The 24,209-nt window shown below is 42.1% G+C and overlaps 2 protein-coding genes and 1 pseudogene across 3 annotated transcripts in view; 2 read left to right on the forward strand and 1 right to left on the reverse strand.

The window, feature by feature from the left end:
- Glud1 (glutamate dehydrogenase 1) overlaps positions 1–23,493 on the reverse strand; it is a 37,164-nt gene extending 13,671 nt beyond the window's left edge. Inside the window, exons 1-5 of the mRNA XM_075988722.1 lie at positions 22,907–23,493; positions 9,903–9,983; positions 8,382–8,437; positions 5,238–5,301; positions 1,356–1,450 (exon numbers count right to left, since the gene is read on the reverse strand). Coding sequence (XP_075844837.1) covers positions 1,356–1,450; positions 5,238–5,301; positions 8,382–8,437; positions 9,903–9,983; positions 22,907–23,351 — 741 coding nt within the window. The 5' untranslated portion in view covers positions 23,352–23,493. The remainder of the gene's footprint in view (positions 1–1,355; positions 1,451–5,237; positions 5,302–8,381; positions 8,438–9,902; positions 9,984–22,906) is intronic.
- On the forward strand, positions 3,728–3,791 carry LOC142859283 (U6 spliceosomal RNA; annotated as a pseudogene).
- A 153-nt stretch (positions 23,494–23,646) lies between the features above and the next one.
- The window catches only part of Shld2 (shieldin complex subunit 2), an 86,262-nt gene continuing 85,699 nt past the window's right edge, over positions 23,647–24,209 (forward strand). The window contains exon 1 of one of the 2 annotated variants that reach the window (XM_075988721.1): positions 23,647–23,730. The gene's annotated coding sequence lies outside the window, so the exon portion shown is untranslated. Of the gene's footprint in view, positions 23,731–23,881; positions 24,033–24,209 lie in introns of those variants that run through there. The other variant, XM_075988720.1, reaches the window with a different exon arrangement.

Genomic DNA, 24,209 nt, shown 5'->3' on the forward strand with positions numbered 1-24,209 from the left:
GACAACCCCGACTGCCCCAGCATCCCACTCTCACAAAGGACTGTATTTCTCTTACACGATCTGCCTCTCGCACCAATGGCTCATATTCAATTAACAGCCAGACAACAAAACTCTTTCCAGTCAGCAGTGACTTTTTAGATTGCCATTCCTTTGCGTCTCCCTAATGCCACTTTCTTAGCTGGACATTTAATGTCCCATTTCCCTTTTCCATACCCCCCTGTGGTCTGGGAGCCTCTATCCAGCCCTCAACAATTCCATCTCCTGCTATACACACAGTGAAACACTGATTATGAGTTTGCCATAGCTTCTTTTTCACGACAAAGATTGAAGTCCTTAATAGGCAGTAACTTGGCAGCTCTCCTCACCTACTGATTGGCTACAACACCTGTACCCTGTTTTTGAAGTTCATTTGTCTTCTGTACTTCAGGACTTTTAAATACTTCTTTCTGCCTCGTCCCTCGCTCACATGAACCCTATCTTTCAGAGCTCAGAACATTTCCAAAGAGGCCTGCACTGACCCTGTTTCCAAAGGCTCTGGTTAGGTCCCCTTTCCACAGCTCTGAAACAGCTTACGCACATGCCAGTTGTAGCACACACCTGACTCTACTTAGTATAAACACATGTTTTTTAAAATCCCCTTTTCCTTAGCCACCCACCCAACTTCACGCTCTTGTGTTCTCTTTCTCTCTCAAAAATAAATATTCACTTCTCTTCTTAGTTTATGGACGCTTCGTTTCCCGAGGTTCTCTCCAGCGCTGGGTTTGTGAGACAGGGGCTGCTGTCACATAGACAGCAACTCTTCCTGAAGGATGAGCCACAGCCAAGTCTCTTCACTATCAAGTAAAACCCACGCCAGGACTTGACATTTGTGGTTTACTTACCTCTTCCACCACCTTTACACATGTATGCCTTACCTTCAATCTCTGCTGTCCTCTTAGTACCCAAATCTCCAGATGTTGAAATTCAACCAAATATCCTTTCTAAAAGGCCTTCTTCAGAACCCCAAAGCTTTATATCACACCATCTCCATACCTTAGTTCACATACCTTAGCTCCTCTTTAAGTGAATGCACTTTGATGGGAAGGCAGAATTGAGCATCCCATCTAGTGCCTCAGCAAGTGAGCTGCCCTGGTTGGGAAGGTCTGGCCTTAGTGCCCAGCACGAAAGCAAAAGCCCAGTTCATGCTCACTATGCTTAGAGTTTTAGAACAGACAGAGGGAAAAGTAATATGCATGCCGAGTTTCCAGTTAAAAGGGAGATGAATCTAGCAATTACCAATTTCTCATTAAATCAGATGGATTGTTACTTCTTGTGGATAGCAACGCAGGAAGCCTTGGGTTTCAGTGGATACTCACATAGTGCCCTATGGTGCTGGCATAGGTGTCAGCGATCCAGGACATCTCCCGCTCACCCGTGCTCATGTCTGGGGCAGGCACATCAATGCCAGGACCTGGGAGCACAGGGAAAGGGCAGTGTGCCAGTTTTTAAGAAAAGCTTATCTCAAACATAAAGATGCTTGCAATTCTCTAAGAGAACAAAGTCACTGTGGCTAGAAAACTTTAGAAGTCACAAAAATACTCATTAAATTCCTCTTCTTTATGAAACTTGTATATATAATGCCATATAGCTACGTTTTTCCACTGAAGTTTACTGGGTTGTATCTGGAAGTTACCTATGGACAAAAGATACATCACTCTTGGGACTTCAGCGTAGGACACTGGCAATTGTTGTCTCAGCCTCAGTTTCTTAACTGTATCGTCCTGACCACCATGACAGGACCATTCTGGCTACTGAGCAGATGTGTATGAAACGGTTTGGCTCCCTATGGCTTAGGCCTTCTCACTAGGTAGAGAAAGGGGGAAGTGGCACTGCTGAACCAAGTGTTTACAAGGTCTATGACGCTTTTACTCAGGAAATACTCTTGTTTGATTTAGTGGCCAATGGTTGGTGTATAGGAAGGCTTTGGGCTTAGCTTTTAGTTCCCCGGAGCACAGCAAACTAAAATAAGTATGAGAATAGCAAACATTGGCCTACAGGTAGTGACCACTACTGCGTCTAACATCACTGGATACGGTGAACTTTCTGAGCAACACATCATTGATGATCAGTCCAACTGCAACTATGTAGAAATACTCTCAAAACTATAATATAAAAATTATCTAGGATGAAAATTAAGCAAGATATGGCATAGCTACACAAAGTCATTAAAAAGTTGATTTTTTTTTCAAGACAGGGTTTCTGTGTAGCTTTGGAGCCTGTCCTAGAACTGTGGACCAGGCTGGCCTTGAACTCACTGAGAACTGGAGTGCTGGGATTAAAGGTGTGCACCACCATTGCATTTAAAACCTTGTAAATGACTTGAAATGATTACCAAACCCACAATGTAGAAAAAGGCAGGTTTCATATAGCTATGTATGCTCCATTTACATAAAATTCTATTATCTTCTTCCTTCCCTCTCGATCCCCATGTTTGTCTACATACACATGTATACAGGTTTAGAAAGACAGGTATCAATAACTTTTTACTATATTCTTGGATTTAAGCATTATAACTTTTTATCATATGCTGTTTGAATTATATTATACATTATTTTCACTAAAAAATAACTTCAAAATTGCTCAAATTATTAAGTTCTCCATAAAATAAAGCTCTTTCAAGGGACCCAATCCTAGATACTAATTTTCTGAACAAATTGTGATATGAATACAAGATTGGCAGAAGAAAACCTTCAAGTAAAGTTTCAAGTTTTATGCCCCAACCTAATCTGCCACTCCACAGTCTTGTTTCACTTTAGGCATCTTTAAATCTAAGGACGCGTAACCTCCTCAAGCCTGTTTTCCACAGTGCGTTTCCATCTGAAGGACAGTTGTTCTACCTCATCTACTTGTCTGCTGTGCTTACTTCCAGTTGATACACTTAGGCTGTAGGTCAGTACAACTTTGTTTAACCGCATTTCTTTCCTAAGCTACAAAGGAGATATTGCTATCAAATCTGTTTACAAATATCTAAGGAATATTATTCTAGTTTTCAGGAACATGTCTTGCTTCAGATAGCAATATGAACTGGTAAGTCTGAGGTCAGGTGTTTGTGAATCAGAAAGAGATTCTGAAAAAACATAAAGCCATGACTCCTGACTGATAAGCTATTTCACAAGTCACAAGGGAAGCAAGGAGAATTAGCCTAATGAGAAAACAATCTCCAAGTTTACTAAGCTGACACTGTACAGAAATAAACAGCCATGTTGGTCTACAAATGTTAAACATCATTTCCTTTTGTACAGGGACAACATTGTATTAAATATGTAACCATGTGGGTCTGATTACAGAAACTAAGTATACTAAAAAAAAACAACAACCAAGGAAACAAAACAACAACAACAAAAAAACCAACCAACCAAACCAATCAAACAAACAACCCCCCCAACCCCCAAAACAACCCAGCAAATCAACCTCCCTTATAATAGCCAAAAAGACTAGGGAGTTGTCTCTAGTCCTAAGAAAATGTGAAGCAATGCTTAAAGAAACAAAGAGGCTCAGCAAACAGAAAGATGTCCATGGCCACAGATTGGAAGTCTTAATTTGGTAAATATGGCAATCCCCACCCCAAAATGGTCTACAGATACACACAATTCATATCAAAATCTTAGCTTTCCCCCACCCGTATTCTATGGCATTTGACAAGCTCATCCTAAACCCACAAAATTAACATGGTAAGAATTCAGACTGAGTGCTCGCTTCGGCAGCACATATACTAAAATTGGAACGATACAGAGAAGATTAGCATGGCCCCTAAAAAAAAAAAAAAAAAAAAAAAAAAAAAAAAAAAAGAATTCAGACTGAGTCATAGTGGAGAACTCTGCAGAAAGGGAAGTGAGAAAACAGAGACGCTCTGAAAGTTTGCCCTCTACACACAAAGGGCCAAATGATTCATATTTACAGCTTGCCCTCTTTGGGAGTTCCAATGAGTCACCGTTTACTTTTTGGAGCTGTCATAACTAAACTGGCAAACACTCTAGATGCAATAGCTATGACTGAATGAAGCCTAAACAAATGGATGTTAAAACAGAATTAAGATTTTAGGCTAAGAAGAAATGCGCTATTTAAATGACCACTAAGGCCATCGCCAGGCTGAGTCATGATTTCAGTTCACCATGTTGAAAACATCCCTATAGGCAATAGTTAGGGGCTCATTAACTTCTGCTGGCAAATGTTCCTGTGCAATGAGGCCCAAATAAGTGTCACAACAGTGTTCATAAGGCATGTCAAAAACTCTGCTTTTAGACCAAATCTCATGACATTCTACCTTTCCGTATATTATTAATCCATTTATTTCATATCTTTTTTCCTAAAAACAGGTCAAGGGTCAAACTATAGTTTACTTTCACAGGAACATGTCATTGGTGGAGGAAACATGGAGGGAAAACACAGGGTAGGAAAGCAGAGTTAAGAGTATGGTTGTGTGCCCCAACCTCCTTTTCAGTCAGTTTTCTTTTAATACTTTACTGAGTAACCTTAATTATTTTATTTAAATAAACCAGAAGTCTTCTAGACCAAGAAATATGAGACAAACTGCTTAGAAATCAGAATAAATAACATATATACATCAAATATTCATATCTCACAAAGAACATAACAAATACAAGGCAATAAAAACTATCAAGCAAATGGAGGTACCCCTAGAAATTTAGCAAGCTTTGCACATGACCCTCTAATTAACTTGAGCACTCCTCAGAGACAGCGATAGTGCTTGGATTATTGAGTACTCTACACCAGCCTCACTGTCAGTTCCCAGTGAACACCTCATGCATATTAAAAAGGAACAGCTAATTCATATTTAAAAAACCACTGGTTTCAAATGATATCAGATTTTTATGGCTTTGGGAAAAAACTGGATGGTTATTTAAAAAAAAACATTTTTTTTAACATGTTAAAATATTGCTATAAATCCAGTATTAGTAGTCATGGTCTTTTCCATGTTTCAGAAAAGAATACAAACAAGGCAGGAGAGATCTCTCCTTGGTGTCCTTGGCCCACATTGCTTGGTGAGAACCTGCACTTGCCTACTGAAGATGTGTCAAAAACAGCCAAGATATGTCTATGAGATCTATAAGGAAACTTGGTTCTGGAAGGGAAAGGACAACTACATCCAGACATTTTATAAAGGCAGGAGTTTAATTCAAGACCACTACTTGCTAGGTTTTTCCACCTTATACAGAAACACATAGAGCAATACATACCAATAAAACCCTTCTTTGCCAGCTCCATAGTGAATCTCCGTGTGATCTTTTCTAATTCATTATCCTGCAGAGAGAGAGAGAGAGAGAGAGAGAGAGAGAGAGAGAGAGAGAGAGAGAACAATGAAAAACATTTTGATTCAAAAGTCAAATGGAGAGGATTTTTCTCCTGCTTTCTATGTAAAGAGCATTTCCACATCCCCTCATGTACTACACAGTACAACTTGTAGAGCAGGCACGATTTACTATTTTGTTTTTGTTTTGTTTTGAGACAGAGTTAATAACATAGGCAGACCTTGAACTTGCTATGTATCTCAAACTGGTTAAAACAACCAGTGGTCAGTAATCCTAGTCCCCCACAAAAATGATTTTAAAAGGCCTCCTGGACAAAAAGAGTTCAAAGCAACTCTATGAAACCCTGTCTTAGAATGAAACGTAAAGAGGAATGAAAAGATAAGAGTTTAGTGGTAGAGCGCTGGCCTAGTATATGAGGATCAGAGCCTGGGCCCAATCTTCAGTCCTTTGGGTGTGTGCTTGTGTACATAGGTGATGAAGACATGACTGATTTGAGAGCCTTACTATGAGCGAGTCAACCCTGACTCATGCTGAACTTGCTATACAGTCTATATTGGCTGTATGACCTTAGAGATCCACCTATACCTGCCAGGTATGGTGAATATAATTCCAGTGCTGGGGATACTGAGGCAGAAGGATCTAGAGACAGATATAGGCTATGTAGGGAGACTGTCTAAAAACAAAAAGGAAAAATGCTGTTAAAGCAGAATATGACAGTGGGTCCTTGCAATTCCAGCAGCTGAGAGGTAAAAGAGAGATTACCGAGTTTGAAGTCATCCTAGAGTATAAATAATAAGCACCAAGGCTTCTTAGTGATATCAACCCCAAATCCTTTCTTCCTTCTGTTTCCGTCTCTCATACACATACAAAATAATTATATCTATATAGACCTATGTGGGTCATGCCTGTATTTTCATTTACATGTTAAATGCCTGTAACCTTGGGTCTCAGGAGGACTGCAGAGGATGAGGTCAGCCGGGGCTATAGAATGAGTCCCTGTCTCAAAAAAACAAAACAAAACTCATGCACAAAAGTGAAACGAGGGGCTGGAGAGGTGGCTCAGAGGTTAAGAACACTGGCTGTTCTTCGAAAGGTCCTGAGTTCAGTTCCCAGCAACCACATGGAGGCTCACAACCATCTATAATGGGATCTGTTGCCCTCTCCTGGTATGCAGGCAGAACAATGTATACACAGTAAATAAATAAATTTTTTAGAAAAAAAAAGTGAAACGAGATCGGGGTTTAATAAAGATGTTTTAATACAGGCATGAGGGCTAACAGAAAGGTACTCAAAAAAAGAAAAAAAAGGGGGCAAGACACATTTGAGAGCATGGGTGTGTCTGTGTACCCCTGGCTGCCCTGGGGACGTTGCTCTATAGACCAAGCTGGCCTTGAACTCAGAGATGCATCTGGTTCTTGTCTACCAAGTGCTGGGATTAAAGGTGTGCACTGCCACCACCATCTAGTGAGTGTGGGATTCTTAAAAGAGCTATAAAAATAAGACACACCCTTGTGTAAATGTACCGCATTTTCTTTATCTATTCTATGGTCGAGGGGTCTAGGTAGTTTCTGGCTATCACGAATAATGGTGCTATGAACATAGATGAACAAATGTCCCTGTAGTAGGATTGAGCATCCTTTGGGTATATGCCCAAGAGTAAGTAGTATTGCTGGGTCCTGAGGTAGGTTGATTGCCAAATTTCTGAGAAACCATCATACTGATTTTCAGAGTGGTTGTCCAAGTTTGTATTCATTAGCAATGGAGGAGTGTTCCCATTACTCCACATCCTCTCCAGCATAAGCTATCATTGGTGTTTTTGATCTTAACCATTCTGATTGGTGTAAGATGGTATTTTAAGAGTCATTTTGATTTGCATTTCCCTGATGGCTAAGGATGTTGAACATTTCCTTAAATGTTTTTTTAACATTTGAGATTCTTCTGTTGAGAATTCTCTGTTTAGTTCTGTACCCCATTTCTAATTGGATTATTTGGAATTTTGATGTCTAATTTCTTGAGTTCTTTATATATTTTGGAGATCAGTACTCTGATGTGGGGTTGGTGAAGATCTTTTCCCTTTCAGTAGGCTGTCTTTTTGTCTTACTGACTGTGTCTTTTGTTTTACAGAAGCTTCTCGGTTTCAGGAGGTCCCATTTATTGTTGTTCTCAGCGTCTGCACTACTGGTGTTATATTTAGGAAGTGGTCTCCTGTGCCCATGCATTGGGAACCTATTCTCTTTGGATGCTCAGCTTAGATATAGTAGGGTGGGTCTTGAACCTCCCCCAAAGCAATGTGCTTTACCCTCTCTGAGGATTAGATGGGGGTGGTGGTGGGAAAAGTGGAGGGGATGGAAGGAGGGGAGAGAGTGGGAACTGGGACTGGTATGTAAAATGAAAAAAGATAGTTTTCTTTTAAAAAAAGAAAGAAGTAAGATACACCAAGTGTGGGTGACAGGAAGCTCAAGGAAGTCATCAACAGGTGAATTTCAGAGGGAATAAAAAAAAAATCACAATTATTATGTTTGTACACAAATCATTAATTTAGTCTATGCTGATCATTGAAGCAATCAGTTTTAATTAACGTGTAACTAACAGAATAAATAAGATGTTTATTAGATTAGTTATTTATTAGTAGAAAAAAATCTCTATATTAGAACTTCAACTCAAAATTTTATTTGTTTATTTTTGGTTTTAAGACAAAGTTTCTCTGTATGGCTCAGGCTATCCTGGAACTCACTATGCAGATCAGGCTATCCTTGAACCCAAAGATCTGACTGTCTCTGCTTCCCAGTCTGCTCCACCACACACAGCTTAAAACTGCAGATCAAAATTTTAAAGCATAGACGTATATGTCTATGAATATGAAAATATTAAGTATCAAGTAAGAAAAAGTTCATTGGGGCAAACAAGCAGACAAACATAGATGGCAAAATACACTACTTAGCTAATTCATTATTAATTCAATAGTTATTTGTTTTCCTACTCATTCAGGAAAGCAATGGAAACCATTACTCTCATTGGCATGAGGAACACAATTTTAGGCCTCGTATAGACAAACACCACTTGGATACTTACTGTATAGTTCTTGGGATTGATCTTAACACCTGCTTTAGCACCTCCAAATGGCACATCTGAAACAGAAGACTAAAAGATGTTGTTCCATATAAAACTTAAAAAGTATAAAAACTTTATAATACTGGGGAGCAATCTTCAACTGTTTATTTCTTACATTTCAGATTTTTAATTTACATATACACAATTAGACATCTTGAGGATGGGCTCCAACTCTAGATGGGAATTCCATGTTTCATATACACATAGACTACAGGTAATGGTATAGGCAATTCACTACCACCTACATTTTGATAATACCCACTGCTAAGATCAGATATGGCACTTTCTACTGGGAGCATCATCTTGGTGGTCATATAATTTCAGATCCTGAAGCATTTCAAGTTAGGAATACTCAACCTTTATTACAAAAATGTATGACTCTCTTAATTCTAGGACATTCCAGAAATAAATCCAGCACTGAAGCTATAGCTTAGTTGATAGAGTGCCTGCCTAACAGGCAAACGCCCTGGGTTCAATTATTAGCATCACAGAAAACAAAGACATTAAAAAGGTGTTAATTATATTTGAAGGGTATACTCATTCATGTTCCTTCTACTTTGATTTGCTCTTATTTATAGAGTATGGATAAGCATTTAAAACAGAGATCTATGTTTAAAGAAAATCCAGTTAGCTTTTATAAAAATTTCACTGCTTAAGTTTGGAAATGATGACAAAATTTTGTATTTCCTTAATCAATGTTTCTCCTACATGTAATGTGTTACATACTGATGTGTCCATCTATGATGATCTACACTATACATGCACAGAGAGAAATAAGGGAGAAAACTGTCCACATTTCCTACAGCCTCTGCAGAGATCCTGAGCAGTAAGGTCTTGGTGTAATTCAGAAATAGAGAAGAGTACTAAATCATATTCAAGAATTAAAAGGAAAGAAAGAAAATAAAAGGACTAAGCCAGGTCTGGTGGCACACACCTTTAATCCCAGCATTTGGGAGGCAGAGAGGAAGATCTCTGTGAATTCGATGCCATGATGCAGAAGAGGTCTACATGGAGCATTAGAGGCCAGTCAGGGCTATCTAGTTTGAGACCCTATCTTAATAAACAAACAAGGCCCTTTAAAAATAAACAGTTCTGTCAAAACATTATATATATTTGGATTTTTAAGACAGGATTTCTCTGTGCAATAGCCTTGCTTGTCCCGACTCTGTAGACCAGGCTGGCCCTGAATGACAAGATCTGCCTGCCTCTGCCTCGAGAGTGCTGGGATTAAAGGTGTGTGCTACCATACCCAGCTGTTAATTATTTTAGAGCATACTAAAAGTAATCTTGGGGCCAATAAGTTGGTTCATCAGGTAACAGTACTTATAAACCTGACAACTTGAGTTTGATTCCAGGAACCCAAGTAAAGAAAATAGGAGAGAACTCTACAATGTTGCTCTAACCTCCATACACATATATCATAATAGACACAGTAGTAAGAAGTAACCTGGCCTATGAAGATATTTCTTCAGAGTCACTTACCGACCACCGCACACTTGTACGTCATTAAAGAAGCCAGCGCTTTCACCTCATCCACACTCACGTCAGTGCTGTAACGGATACCTGGGGATATTGTCATTTAAAAAAGGTAGCAGGGGAAGAATTAGTTATATTTAGAACAAACTTCTGGAAAGTTAATTAAAAATAATAGCTATAAATTAAAAATGTCTACACCATTTATATTTTACAGCCGCGCCTGAAATATATATAAGAAAATCATAAAAAACAAAAAGAAAATCTGGTAAATAGACACCAAAGAGTTACAGAATGGGCACTAAATTAATTCAATGTATTCTGATGGCCAAGAGTGGTCATGAAGTCTAGATTTGCTTAAAAAGGGATTTAAAGATGACCAAAACATTGTCTTTGCCCTTAAGGGACTTACAGATCAGTAGATAAAAGCAGTAACTAATTTCACAAAGACAAAGGTTCTCTTCCTGGGTGAAGGCAAGGCTGAGGGCCTAGTGGGCAAAGTGTTTGCTGAGAAAGTCTGACTAAATGAGCTGGATCCCTGGAAGGTAAGCAAAAGGAGAGAACAGACTGCTGAAAGGTATTTTATCGTCTTCACAATGTACTCTGGCATGGTGTGCCCACACTTCAGACAAAGAATTCAACAACACCAAAGTTATCTCCAGGGTATGGAGAGAAGGCTCAGCAGTTAAGGGCACTCAATCTTCCAGAGGACCTAGGTTTAGTTCCCAGGACTCCTATGGCAGCTAACAACTGCCTGCAACTCCAGTTCTAGGGTATTCAACTAAAGATGTGGGACATAAACAGACAACACATCTATACACATAAAATAAGAATAAAATAAACAATTATCTCTAGTCAATACCTTAAAAATATCACGAACAAGGTTTCATATGGCCAAGGCTGACTTGATCATTCCAAGTGCTGAGATCACAGCACTGCACTATGCTACATTTCTGTTATGGCGTATTAATTTTCCTTTCACCCCTCCCTAGCTCAGGGGATTTGGTAACAGCGATCTCAAAGCAGGCAAATGAACAGTCACTGGCTTTGACACATTCAGTCTGATTACCGTATGTGTAATTCTAGCACTCAGGAAGCAGAGGCAGCAGGACTGGCAGAAGTTTGAGCCAGCTTGGGCTATATAGTGAGTTCCAGGTCAGTCTGGACTCCATAGTGAGAACCTGATAGCCCCAAATGTATCCCTACATATCATGAAAGGACTAAAATAGAGCACTATGGAGTACCAATCCTAACTAAGCCAGGCCAGGCATGGGTGGCAAAGCATGTTATTGGCAATCCAGCACTCAGGAGGCTGATGCTGGATAACCGTCATGAGTTTGAGTGCAGCCTAGGCTATTCAGTGAGCAGTCAAAACCTATCCTAAATGAAACAAAACAAAATTAGTTGAAAGGTAATCCAGGAAAATAAGTTTGCAAGTAAGATGAAATAGTTTTATAACAAAATTTTACTTAAACGCTAATTCTTTTTTTTTTCAAATTTTTGGAAGAACTATAACATGTAAAGTGTGCTGAAGCACCAACACCTCTGATCCCAGCATTTGGGAGGCAGAGATAGGTGGATCTCTGAGTTCAAGGCCAGCTTGGTCTACAGATCCAGGACAGCCAAGGCTACACAGAGAAACCCTGTCTCACAAACACACAAGCAAACAACTATGCCAAAGCAAAAACTAAGTTTAGTGCCTTGCCCAGGTGACTAGCTTACGAACCTAGAGAGGAGACACTACTATTCTTAACTGGGGAGAAGGGCTGTGGAACTTTTAGACAGAACCCTGCACTGTGAACTCCACTGTCAACTAACTACTAATTACTGTCACAAGTAATTACCAAGCAGCAGCACACATCAAAGTAATTTATAGGCAGGGTCTTGCTGCACGGCTTAGGCTGGCCTTGACTAAACCTGCTATGCTCCTGCCTCTGTTTTCCAAGTGCTGGGATTATGGCTGTGAAGCAATTTACTTTTTCAAAAGGGTATATTTTACAGAAAACCGAACACACACTAATTAGCCTGGCTTTATTATATTTCAAGATAAACTGGTAGAATTTTTTAAGTTCTTATTTGTTAAAATAAGAATCCAAATTATTGGTGGGTGTGAGCATGTCTGCAATCCAAACACTCAAGAGGAGGGTTTGTGGCTAGTCAGGACTAGTGATTTCCAGGCGAGTCTCAACTACATAGGGAGACTTGTCTCAGAAAAAACGAAGAGCTGCAGATGTATCCTAGGTAGAGCAATTACCTAGCACTCAAAAGGCTCTGGGTTTGGCACTCAGAGCTACAAAACAAAACCAGCCAACCAATTTCCAACCAACCAACTGCCAGTGAGATGGCTTAGCAAGTAACAGTGCTTGCCACTAAGCAATACTTGCCTTCAATCCCTGGGACCCACATGGCATAGATAACTGCTATGCATGTGCTGTGGCACCCCAACACACACAAATAAGTAAATCAATCAAACAATTATTACACATATTATCTAAATCTTTTACATATATTATCTAAAACTTACTAATGTCCTTTTATTACAAAAATCTTGGAAAGACAACAGTCAGAAATTGAGACTATAATAAAACACATGTTTCCAATAGATGGACCTCAGGAACTTGATTGTGAAGAAAATTTTCCAACTCCACCCACGTGTAGTTATTAGTCACACCACAGGCATTTTCCTGCAGACTATGAACTAAAGAGAAACTTCTGTGGAGTGAGGCACGGGAGGAGTGTCAGAAAGCAGAAGTTTAGGGGATTAGCCCTGTTGCAGACAAAGGCAGGGGTGGGGTGGGGGTGGGGGGACAAGGAGGGAGCAAGAGGTAATAGAGATTGTGCTACCTGGGGTCAAGAACGTTTTCTTTGCAAGCTTTCTAATTAATCTTAGTACACATATGTTTTTACTCCCGGACTAGGAAGCACTGTATAGTTGAGCTGTCGAGATCTCAAAATAAACCCCAGTAAAACAAGAGATAACCTACACTCCAGGAAAGCTAGTTATTCTCCCTCTGGGATCCAGACCCAAACCTTGGAAATTCTTTACCACATCTGAATTGACATTTAAGATATTTATGTAAGAACAGGACTGCACTGCTAACTAACTCAGCTGAGGAATTAGCACAATCGGAGTCCAAGAAGAGCACTATAATTCTAGAAACAGGAAGGCAAATCTGTAGCGTCTACTACTGCAGTTGGCATGACTGCATTAGGAAAGAACTCATCTGAGTTTGGGGCAGCAGGGCTAGTAGCTATAGATTAGTGCTAAGAGGAATGGGTGGGTGTAGAGGGTTTTAACAAAAAGCAGTGGCTCCACTGACCATCTAGAATGGGCAACGGGTAGATTTACAGATCTGTAAAGAATGGATATCATTAGAGGAGGGGCCTCAAATCTAGGGCCATGTTCTGTTCTGCCGACAAAATAATCTATGCTCTAGTCCACCAGAGAAAACCACAAACACCACTGTGACAATGTTGATATTTAAGGAAGAAGGGCAGAGTCTTCATTAAGGTTCCTACTACTGTGATAAAACACCATTACCATAAATAACTTGGGGACAAGGGGTTGGAGAGATGGCTCAGCGGTTAAGGGCATTATTCTTCCAGAGAACCTGGGTTCAATTCCCAGAACCCACATGGCAACTTACAACTGTCTGTAATTCCAGTTCCAGGGGATGATACCTTCACACCAATGCACATAAAATAAAGGTTAAATAAATTATTAAAAATAAAAACTCAGGGAGAAAAGGATTTATTTCAGATTAGACTTCCACATCACTGTCTAAAAATAAAGGAAATCAGGGCAGGAACCCAAACAGGGCAGGATACTGGAGGTAAGAGCTGATAACAGAGGTCATGGAGGAATGCTGCTCACTGGCTTGCTAAGTCTGCTTTCTTACAGCACCCAGAACCAGCAGACCAGGAATGACACTGCCCACAGTGAGCTGTGCCCTCTCACATAAATTGCTAATCAAGAAACTGCACCACAGCTTATCCACAGGCCAATTTCTCAATTGAGGTTCCCTTTTCCAAGCTACTGTAGCTTGTGTCAAGTTAACTTAAAACTAGCCAGCACAGGCAGGGACAGCATGAAAAGTTGAGGCAGGGGAGCCTTTGAAATGAGACAGTTTATTCTTTAGAAAGTTAATAGTAACTTTGACTTCCACATTTTATACTAATGAAATGCAGCAGATATATGCAAACTACACATAGCACAACACACTGTTTTAATAGCTTTTACTATTAAAAGCACATTTTCATTATTTTATGCGTACCTGTGTTTTGCCTATATGTGTGCCTGTGGATGGTGGACATGCCTGGTGCCTACACAGAGGGCAGGAGAGGCCATCAGAGCCTCTGGAACTGGAGTTAGAGATAATTGTGAGCCGCCATGTGGGTGCTGGGAGTTGAACCTGGTCCTCCTGCAGTGCTCTCTTTCTCAGCCTCTGAGCCCTACTCCACCCCCGCTACGCTGCTTATCAATTACCATGATCTTCAGCATGCTTAGGAATCCAATTACCGCTGGACTCTATGTAGTTCAAGTTAACCTCAGTTGCCTGTGTGCTGGGATTACAGGCATGCATCATCACACCAACTTGTCACCCCACTTTATACTTAGGTTAGCATCAAATATGCTGGGGTTGACAGTGTAGGTCCTTGTCCTAAGAAGGACTGTGTAAAAGTACACATCATCTGGAGTAGATCGGCAGGTCAGCACTCAGGAAACAGACAGAAGGATCAGTCCAAGGCCAATGCCAGACTGGACAACATCGTAGCAGACAGTTATAGAGCTAGAACATATCTAAAAAGAACAAAAACCAGGACCAGGAAGACAGCTCAGCAGGTCAAAAGTTCCATCCCTGGGATCCACATGACTGAAAGGGAGGACCCGATTCTTACAAGTTGTCCTCTGACTTCCATGTCTACACCCCAACCCCCACAATGTAGGTGAAACAAAACAAAGCCCACAGAAATAAGAACAATAACAAAGCAAACCAAATCTCCCACCCCTTCAAAACTAGCTGGAATTGCTATAGCGATAGAGAAAACAAACCACCAGCTCATTACATAAAAAAAAAAAAAGACTGAAAACCACAACTGACGGCTTGACATTTTCTTCCTTCTTCTAGGTGAACCAAAACCAAACACACTGACACATCCTTAGCTACCATCCTTTTTATGATGAATCAGTAATTAAACATTTATGGAAACTCAACTATTTTTTAAAAAATTACTTGAACTGGGATTTCCTTAAAGAGGCATAGTTTATTCACCAGAAATTCAAATTCCAGCTGTATTCTAAATTATCTATTTAATAAACTAGAGTTCTAAGCTGTGTATATAGCTCAGGGGTAGCCTGCTTGTGCAAGGTCCTGGACTTCATCACTATCACAGAAAGAAAAAGGGAAAGGAGGAAGAGAGAAGGGAAAGGAGGAAGGGAGAAGGGAAAGGAGGAAGGGAGACCAATGAACTTACTTGGCACTGCCAAGGAACTCTTTGTTTAAGAAGGCAGGGGCCTTTTAAGAACTGCTAACCCACTACTATACCAACTCATTTTAGCCACTTTGAAGAGACAAACTTAAGCTTCCTGAGAAACAAAGTTTAGCCTCTTTATTAAAAATTTAAATTATGTCTTACACATGAATGCTTTTAAAATCATAATCTAAGTCACTTGATTAGCACTTGTGACCAGCCTTCTCTGGGAGTAGGCATTCTCAGTAACATCAATCTGTATCCTGGAAATGGGGAAACACAATTAATTAAATCATCCCAAATGATCTGTGTTTGTAACTATGAAAAATTTTAGCTGTCTCTGTGCTTAAAGCTTACCTGACAGATGGGAGGTTACGCATTAAAAAGGGGATCTTTACAAATGTTTAAATAAAAAAATTTCTACATATTTTTTCTTCTGACAATGACTTAGTCAATCTTTTATCACCAAAAGGTTTGGTGCTAAACCACTGAGTATAAAGTTGGATGACAGCTAGGTATGACGGTACACGCCTGCAATCCTAGCACACAGGCAACTGAGGCCTGGGCTATATAGTCAAAATGATACTTCTGACCTCCAGATGAAGTAGGGTAACAATAGCAAAAGGCAACAGTAACTATCCTAACTTGTTATGAAAAAATTAAAAAGGGTGAAGGGTTAAAACCTCAGCTATCTAGTTTCAATGGGTCGTCTGAGACTAAGAGCAGAATTACTATTGTAGAAAGGGAGGCAACTGACCACAGAAACAACTGTCAAGAGGGGCCCATATACTATGCAAGGGTGCAGTCAAGAAAAATACATGCGTGCGCTTTATACATCATTTCACATAATATAGCCTTAAATTTTAATAAACCCTTATCTTTAGAAAAAAATCTTTTTTTCAGCCAGGCGGTGGCTCACACCTTTAATCCCAGTACTCAAGAGGCAGAGGCAGGCGGATCTCTGAGTTCGAGGTCAGACTGGTCTACAGGGTGAGTGACAGGACAGGCTTTAAAACTACACAGAGAAACGCTTCGAAAACAAAACAAAACAAAAAAGGAAACATTTTAATTATTTTGTGTATGTGCACTCGCACGCACTCGTGTGTGTGTGTGTGTGTGTGTGTGTGTGTGTGTGTGCACCTGTCCCAGTATGTGTGTGAAGGTCAGAGGACAATCTGGAGTTACTTCTCTCCTACCATGTGGATCCCAGGGATGGAAGTCGGGTCATCAGGCTTGGCAGCAAAAGCATTAACCTGATGAACCATTTTGCTAACCCCTATTGTTTTTGCTGGGTTATGTTCTAACCCAGCATGATTGAAGGTATGAAAGATACCAAACCCTTTAAATAATACTACGTATCTCTTACCACATACACATACCATATAAATTATTACTTTTCAAATTTAAAAATATATTCTTAAAAATAAATTTATGTACTTTTTTCTTTTTCTTTTTTTTTTTTTTTGCCTGCCTGCACATCTATGCACTAAGAGCATGCCTGGAGGCCAGAAGAGGGCATTGGATCACCTGGAACTAGAGTTACAGGCAGTGTTGAGCTGCTGTGCACTGAGAATAGAACCAGGGTCCTCTGAAAAAGCAGCTGCCCTTAATAGGGGAGTCATCTCCTGAACCTCAATTCATTTTATTTTTTAATTTTTTCAGATTGTGGCTTTGCAGCCTTGGCCTCCCTCCTACCTAAGCCTCCTAAGTGGTGGGGTTGTGGGTGTGAACCGTCACACTTGGCAAAGGAAGCACTTTTCGGCTGCTCTTTGGCATATCTAATTGCCAACACCATCACAAAGCATAGGAAATATGAATATGGTAAGATAAAGGTATGGCCATGAGCAGGCAGTCAGCATGAGATTTTATGCCACTTCCCAGAATGGTACACAAGTTGAGACCATTAATGGCCTATTCCTGGGATATTCTATTTAATACATTTGGACTACGGTTCAACGGGCCTTTCAGGTGGGGGCTGTTGTTGCCCCATTCTGTCCCTAGAATCATTATTTTCTACCAATCTTAGACTGGAAACTTTGTGGTTTTCTTTGGCTTTTCCTGTCTTCATCTCATATATACTCACTAAGAAATACCACCCTTCCTTCAAAATACTTTTTATATTTTAATTTACTTCATTTCTCTTCCTTACTATTATTACCTATCACTTTCATTCTTAGTTATGACGCTGCCTAGTTTTCTGTAATCCGCTGCGTTTATTATTAGCCACTCAACAAAGTTATAAAAGAGAAACTACTTCCTGCCCATTACTTTTGACATCAAATGTATGGACTTCTGAGTTCTCTGTCAACACAAAGTAGGCACTCCCTAATTTAATTCATATCTAACATTAATCATCCAAAACTCAGACCTCATAGATTAAGGGTCAAAAATCTCACAAAAATCATCCTTCTTCAGATACTACTAGTTTCAAGTACTGGGTTTGTACCGGGCAGTGATTGGAGGCAGAGGCAGGTGGATGGATCTCTGTGAGTTCAAGGCTGGTCTGGTCTACAAAGTGAGTTCCAGAATAGCTAGGGCTGTTACACAGAGAAACCCTGTATCAAACAAAACAAAACAAATAAAACAAGTACTGGGTTTGACTTGGATACAAACCAGAGGTTTCTACAGCCCCTCCTCAGGTTCCAAAATATGCTACCATTGACTCATTGAACTTGGACAAATACTTTCCATAGAACTGAGGACAGAGCGAAGGAATTTTCTTCCCCAAGGAGCTGGGGTACACCATCCTCCAGGCATAAAGATGTACTTAGCAACCTGGAAGCTCTTTGAGCTTCTCTTTATCTTATCACCTTTATTCTTTTTTTGGGGTGGGGGGGCGGCAGGACTCATATGGTTGACCTGGAAATCTCTTAGAGACCAACCTAGCCTGTTTAAGAGCTATTCCTGCTTCCGTCCTCAGTATCTGTAACATTAGTGGATAAAAACTGATTTTCATAAACAACTTAAATTATCACATAATCAGGCAGTGGTGGTGGCATGTGCCTTTAATCCCAGCACACCAGAGGGAGAGGCCGGTGGAGCTGTGAATTTGAGGCCAGCCTAGTCTATAAGAGCTAGTTCCAGGACAAGGTCCCAAAGCTACAGGGAAACCCTGTCTCGAAAAAAAAACAACAACAACATCATCACTGTGGAAAAAACAATTTCTTTCTGTTACAAGCCCAAAGCTCACCTTTTCACTTCTTTTACGTAAGCACTAATCACTACCCATTTTTCTTGAGTTCAGTGTGCACTGGGCATGGCTTCTGATCTATGATGTGCCAGTTTTTACAGAGTGTGCTCTGTACGAGTGGCATGTAACTAGTTAAGTGGACTCACACACACAAAGACTAGGAGACAGGACAGTCTGTAGCACACATTGTCTCAGGTTTCAGAGCTCCTCATTTGTTAGCAATGGGGCTGGAGACACATGGCTTTTAGGAAAGGACAGGTCTTTATAAAGGCAAACAATTCTGTATTTAACCAAACAGTATTACAAATACTGCCTCACAGAGTGCTAAAGAATGGAGGAATCATCTGGCTTATAATACACGCTAAATTCTCTACTTTATTTCGTAGCAGCAACACAGTTACAGTCATGCTTTCAAATTATTAGAGGGTTGCACACGACACACATCTATTGCTCACCATCTCTAGTTAAATGGCCATTTGAGGAAGTTCTAACATAGCAGAAAGAACCACCAATAGGAAATTTCTGACTTAACAGATTTAAGGGCAAGTTAGAAGACAAAGAAAAGTGACTCCTATAACCACTTGATTGCTGAATTCTTCTAAACTGTTTTTACTTTAAAATGTCATTTTATGTGTATGAATGTTTTGCCTGCATGTGCACCACATGATGTCTGGTGCCTGAGGTCAGAAGCAGGCATCACATCATTGGAACAGGAGAGATGAATGGCTGAGTCACCATTGACACCAGGCATCATGTGGAATCAAACCAGGTCCTCTGCAAGAGCAGCAAGTGCGCTAACTGATGAGCTAGCTGTTCTCCGGCCCCCAAACTGATTTTTAAGATCTTTATGCTGAAACTGTTACTAGTACAATCTGCTGCAAAAGCTGTTCTCTTTCAGAATGTGTAGCTTCAGGAGGGATGCACACGGAGTGCTGAGGTAACGTGCCCACAAAAGGTGGCAAATGACTGGGTGACATGATACAACCAGACATCACGTCCAATAGGAACAACCTCTACAATGCTTTAAAACATATCAGAACCTTTGAACAAGTCTTCTCAAATCAGTTGTTTATTACAATATCCATTTTTGCTACAAAATAAATTTCTTGGCTTTTTGAGACAGGGTCTGTCTACGTAGTCTAAGCTGGCCCTGAACTTCAGATCCCCTTGCTTTGCCTCCTCAGTGCTGGGGATTACAGAGTTAAGGTGCACATTGCCATTCCTGGCTACTTGAATTCAGGGTCTTGAGTATGCTAGGTAAGGCTCCACTTAATTGGTCACCGGTCCCTCTGTAAATCCTTACCAGAGGCAAATATGACTTGGAAAAACAGAACCACAAAACCAGGTTTATTAAATATTTACTTGGAATAAAGCACTCACAGGTACCCCCAGGCCTTAAAACTATCTTTTTATTATAGATTAGACTGCTGCTTCAACATAGAGCTTGTTTTTGTCTTCTGAGTCAGGGTCTTACTGAGTAGCTCAGGTTGAGCTTCAACTCACAACCTTCCTGGCTCAGTCCTCAGAGCTAGGATTGCAGGCAAGTTGTCACCAGGCCTCGTTCAACCTTGAGGACTTTATTTTAGGGAATTCAGGTCTAAGGTCACTGTAGAGAAAAGATTAGATATAGAAAGCTGAAGGCTGGGAAAAGGATGTCAAGGAACAGATGAGTGTTCCTTTAATGAACACTGGGAGATCTGGGCATGAGGGCACAGGCCTGGATTTCCAGCAAGCAGGAAACTGAGGCAGAAGAACAAAAACAAAATCTCCAAAACACTCAGAGAGAGGACAGCTTACTTGGGGGTGGTAGAGACAGTGTAAAGACTACTGAACTATATAGGGATTATTTTAAAAAATGGGTTTTTTGTTTTGTTTTTTAACTCCAAGCACCTAATACATCCTGTATTTCTAAGACTGGAGGCTATGATTAACAACTTTCTCCATTTGAGAGATATGATCTCCTTCCTCTATTGCCCAGAGGCATCTCAAACTGGCTTCAAAAGATTCCCACGCCTCAGTCTCCTGAGTAGCTGGGGAAATAGTTGCATACTAAACAGTTGGTTTTTTGATATTTTTCTTAGATATAGAGAAAGATTTAGATTTTTGGCGGAGAAAATCCCCACTGAAAGGAAAATAAGCTCCTCTTCTGTATGTTTTCTGCAAGAATGCTGAGTGTTAGTTAATGCTTTGAAACAAAGGATCAGGGCCATAGCACTAAGGTTTTGTTAACCATCTAATATAAACTGTTTGTTTATTTTCTAAAGGGCTTTCATGGCTATACCATCTTTCCAGTTCATAAAGTTTTTCAGATTCCTTAAGATGTTAAGTATATTTAACATTTTATAAAGACCACTTCTCTTCTTGCTGCATCATCATGCAGTGCGGTCACTGCTAACTAACTACAAATCCGTTTCTCTGCTTCTGTTCCCTGGGACAGAACCACTCTTCCTCTCTTCCTGTACCAGTTCCTTTGTAGAGAGATTGATCAACCGCACCTTTGACTCTGAGCAAGAGCTATGGCTACTGCAATCTGGGAAGGCTGATGGTATTTGCTGCTAGGTTCAGTGTTTTAGTAGTAAAACTGGGACAACAAGAGCATTTAAAACGACACACCATGGCAAACTTGAATTGCTTTAATGACTTTGGGGAGCTGTGACAAGACAGAAAGAGGTCTTGGGCTCAAAACTACCAAATCACAGGGAACAGAAGTGCTCCCCTGAGAGTACAGAAAACGCTGCCCGCCCTTTGTAAGGACAAGGACAATTTAGCATTTGCAATACAAAGCTTCTTGCTCCAACACCCTCACTAGCTGGGCCGGGGAGAACAAAAGTGTTCCTGGTTTGGGGAGTGAGGGAGTGGTAGGAAGAAGGAAGGTGAAGTACAATGGCCACCCATTTTATATGATTTTGGAACTGCACAGGAAATTAGAGGTCAAAGTGGCTCCAACAGCTTCTAGCAAAGGGAACTACTGAGCTAAGGGACAATGAGCCTTCAAAGGTAAACCCTTGATGTGGGTGGACTCAATGTAAATTTGGTAAATCATTGACCCCTTAGCCATAACCTTTGTTCCACCACTGGGAACACCATCACAGCCTCAGTTTTTCTGGTGCAGAAACATTTCTACAATTTACCCCCCTTTTAACTCAGCTGGTAGCAAAAAAGACTCCTGGATAGCGGAGGCAGACAACGGTCTAGCCCACTTGGTTCTCAACCTGTGGGTCACAACCCCACACAGGGCTCACACAGCATACATTTACATCACGATTCAAACAGCAAAATTACAGTTATGCAGTAGGAACGAAATAATTTTGTGGTTGGGGGTCACCACAACATGAAGAACTATATTAAAGAGTCCCAGCATATCAAGAACCAGTAGTCTAGTCCAAACTCCCCTGTGCTCACTTGCCAGTCCAACCCCCATTAAGGCTCCCACTCAACAGCAAAAGAAAAAAGGTTGGTTTTTCTTTTACTCTTAGGTCATTCTTTTAGTACCTTGAAAGCTGTATTGTGAAATGTATTGGGTAGAAAATGAAAAGAAGGTTTTTTATTTGCCTAAAGAAAGCAATGTGCCTAGAAATGCTAAATCTACACACACTCACAATTTGAAACCACGGGATACCTTGATTACTACCAAATTTAACGGACTCAACTATCTAAAGACTCTACCTTTTGCCGAGGCTCAAATCTGGTACTAGCCAGGACAAGAACACACCCCCAAGGCTATTTCATTCTATTGGCTGGCAGGCTGTTCTGTAGTCTACACCCTTTAGATTTAATGTCAGGACGCCCTATGTTTGTCAGAAACGTTACACTGCTCGATTTTCTTTTCTTTCTTTTGTTTTCTTTCTTTCTTTCTTTCTTTCTTTCTTTCTTTCTTTCTTTCTGTTCTTTCTGAAGGGAGGAAAGGGGCACAACACAAAAAGTCATCAGTGTAAAAATTCTATTAATTTATAAGATTAGTATGATCCGTTGGTCAATAAAACTTTCTAGATTCCAACTCCGGAAAGAAAACCATTTTCTCTGTTCTTGTATCATCGGCCATTGGTGTTACGGGCTCATACTGGGTGACAGGCACCGAGGCCAAAAGGAAACCGGTGCAGTGTCCTCAGCGCAGACAGCATCAACACATGCAGAGGCCCGGGGTGAAGGGCTTGCCCAGAAGGAAGGCTGGCAAATTACGTGGTAGTTTTAGGGCGGAAAAAAAAAATCAGTATCCTCTAAGGCTGCCACACCCTAGGCGGGGAGCTTGGAGGGGGGCACTGGCCTGCAGTGCTGGGCCGGGCCGGATAGCGGCCCGGGTTACAGGAGGCTGGAGGGGAGGGAGGGCGGGAAGGGACCGGCAGGCGCTCACCTCCCTTGCAGGGCGTGCGGTGCTGGCTGTGCTGGGCCCGGTAGCCTTCGATGACCTCCCAGGAGCCATCGTCGCGCCGGATGGGGAAGGAGAGGCTCAACACATGGTTGCAGGGCTTGATGATCCGCAGGATGCCACGCACCCGGTTCCGCTTCTGCTCCTCGCTCTCCCGGGTCTTCAGGTCCTCCACCAGCTTGTCCTCTACGATGCTGGCGCCACGGTCGAAGAAGCCCTCCACCATCTTAAAGAAGTTGGGGTCGTCTTCGCGGTCGGCGGCCGCCTCGCTGTAGTGGCGCCGGGCGGCAAGCGCGAGCCCGGAGTGCAGGGCAGCGGAGGGGTGTCCGCGGGCCCAGCCCAGCAGCGCGGCCAAATCCGCTGCCGCAGCGCCCAGGGCAGCGGGCCCGGAGCGGGACAGCAGCAGGGCTTCTCCCAGGCGGTGGTACATGGCGGCGGGGTGAGGAGAGAGCGGCGGGGCCGGAGGAGACCAGAGCTCGCAGGCCGGGACCGCGGGAGGAAGGGCTGGGCGCGCGCTGCCCTTTTAAGCCGCGGCTTCCTGCTTGCCTGGCTGTCCCCTCCCCTGCGCAGCTTCTCGCCCCACCGGGAGGACGGACTTCGGCGGCCGCGCGCCGCCCCGGGCGCTGGGCCTCCCCTCCGCCCGCCGCGGCCTCCAGGCGGCGGCGCGTGCGACTGCGGCGTCGGGGGCGCGCAGGAGCGGGCGGGCCTGGTGCGCATGCTCGTCTGGGCGGGGCTAGCGTGGGCGCGCGCGGACCGGATAGGGAGGCTGGTCCTCCAGCGACCGGCTCGGAGGCTGCTGTTCCCGCAAGGTCGGTGCCCTGACGGGCGCGCTGAGGCCAAGGCAGTGGGAGCGGACTGCGGGAGGCCACGCGGTCTGGCCAGCATCCCGGCCGCGTGAGTCCCGGGCCGCCCTCGGCCGGAACGTAGTGTGCGGGTTCGCGGCGCGGTGCGGCGGGCGGGAGAGCGACGTTAAGCTGCGGCCGCCGAGGCGCTGGGGCAGTTTAGACTGGAAAGCAAGAAACCTTAGGACTAGAGGGAACCCCTGGCCCCACTGGCCTTTACTTTGCACAAGGTTTTAATGTGTTCTGTTCAACTACTCGGCGATTTCGAGGTAAAATAGGAATGCAAAGCATTGTTGTCTCATGTGCCAGGTTTTTTTTTTTGTTTGTTTGGTTGGTTTTTTTTGAAAGTCAGTTTCACTCTGTAGCCCAGGAGGGCCAGAAACTCAACTCAACGTGGCTGCTTCAGCATCCCTCCCGAAGGCTAGGATTACAGGCACGTGTCACCA

This window comes from Microtus pennsylvanicus, chromosome 10, assembly GCF_037038515.1.
Source record: "Microtus pennsylvanicus isolate mMicPen1 chromosome 10, mMicPen1.hap1, whole genome shotgun sequence".
Taxonomy (NCBI): domain Eukaryota; kingdom Metazoa; phylum Chordata; class Mammalia; order Rodentia; family Cricetidae; genus Microtus; species Microtus pennsylvanicus.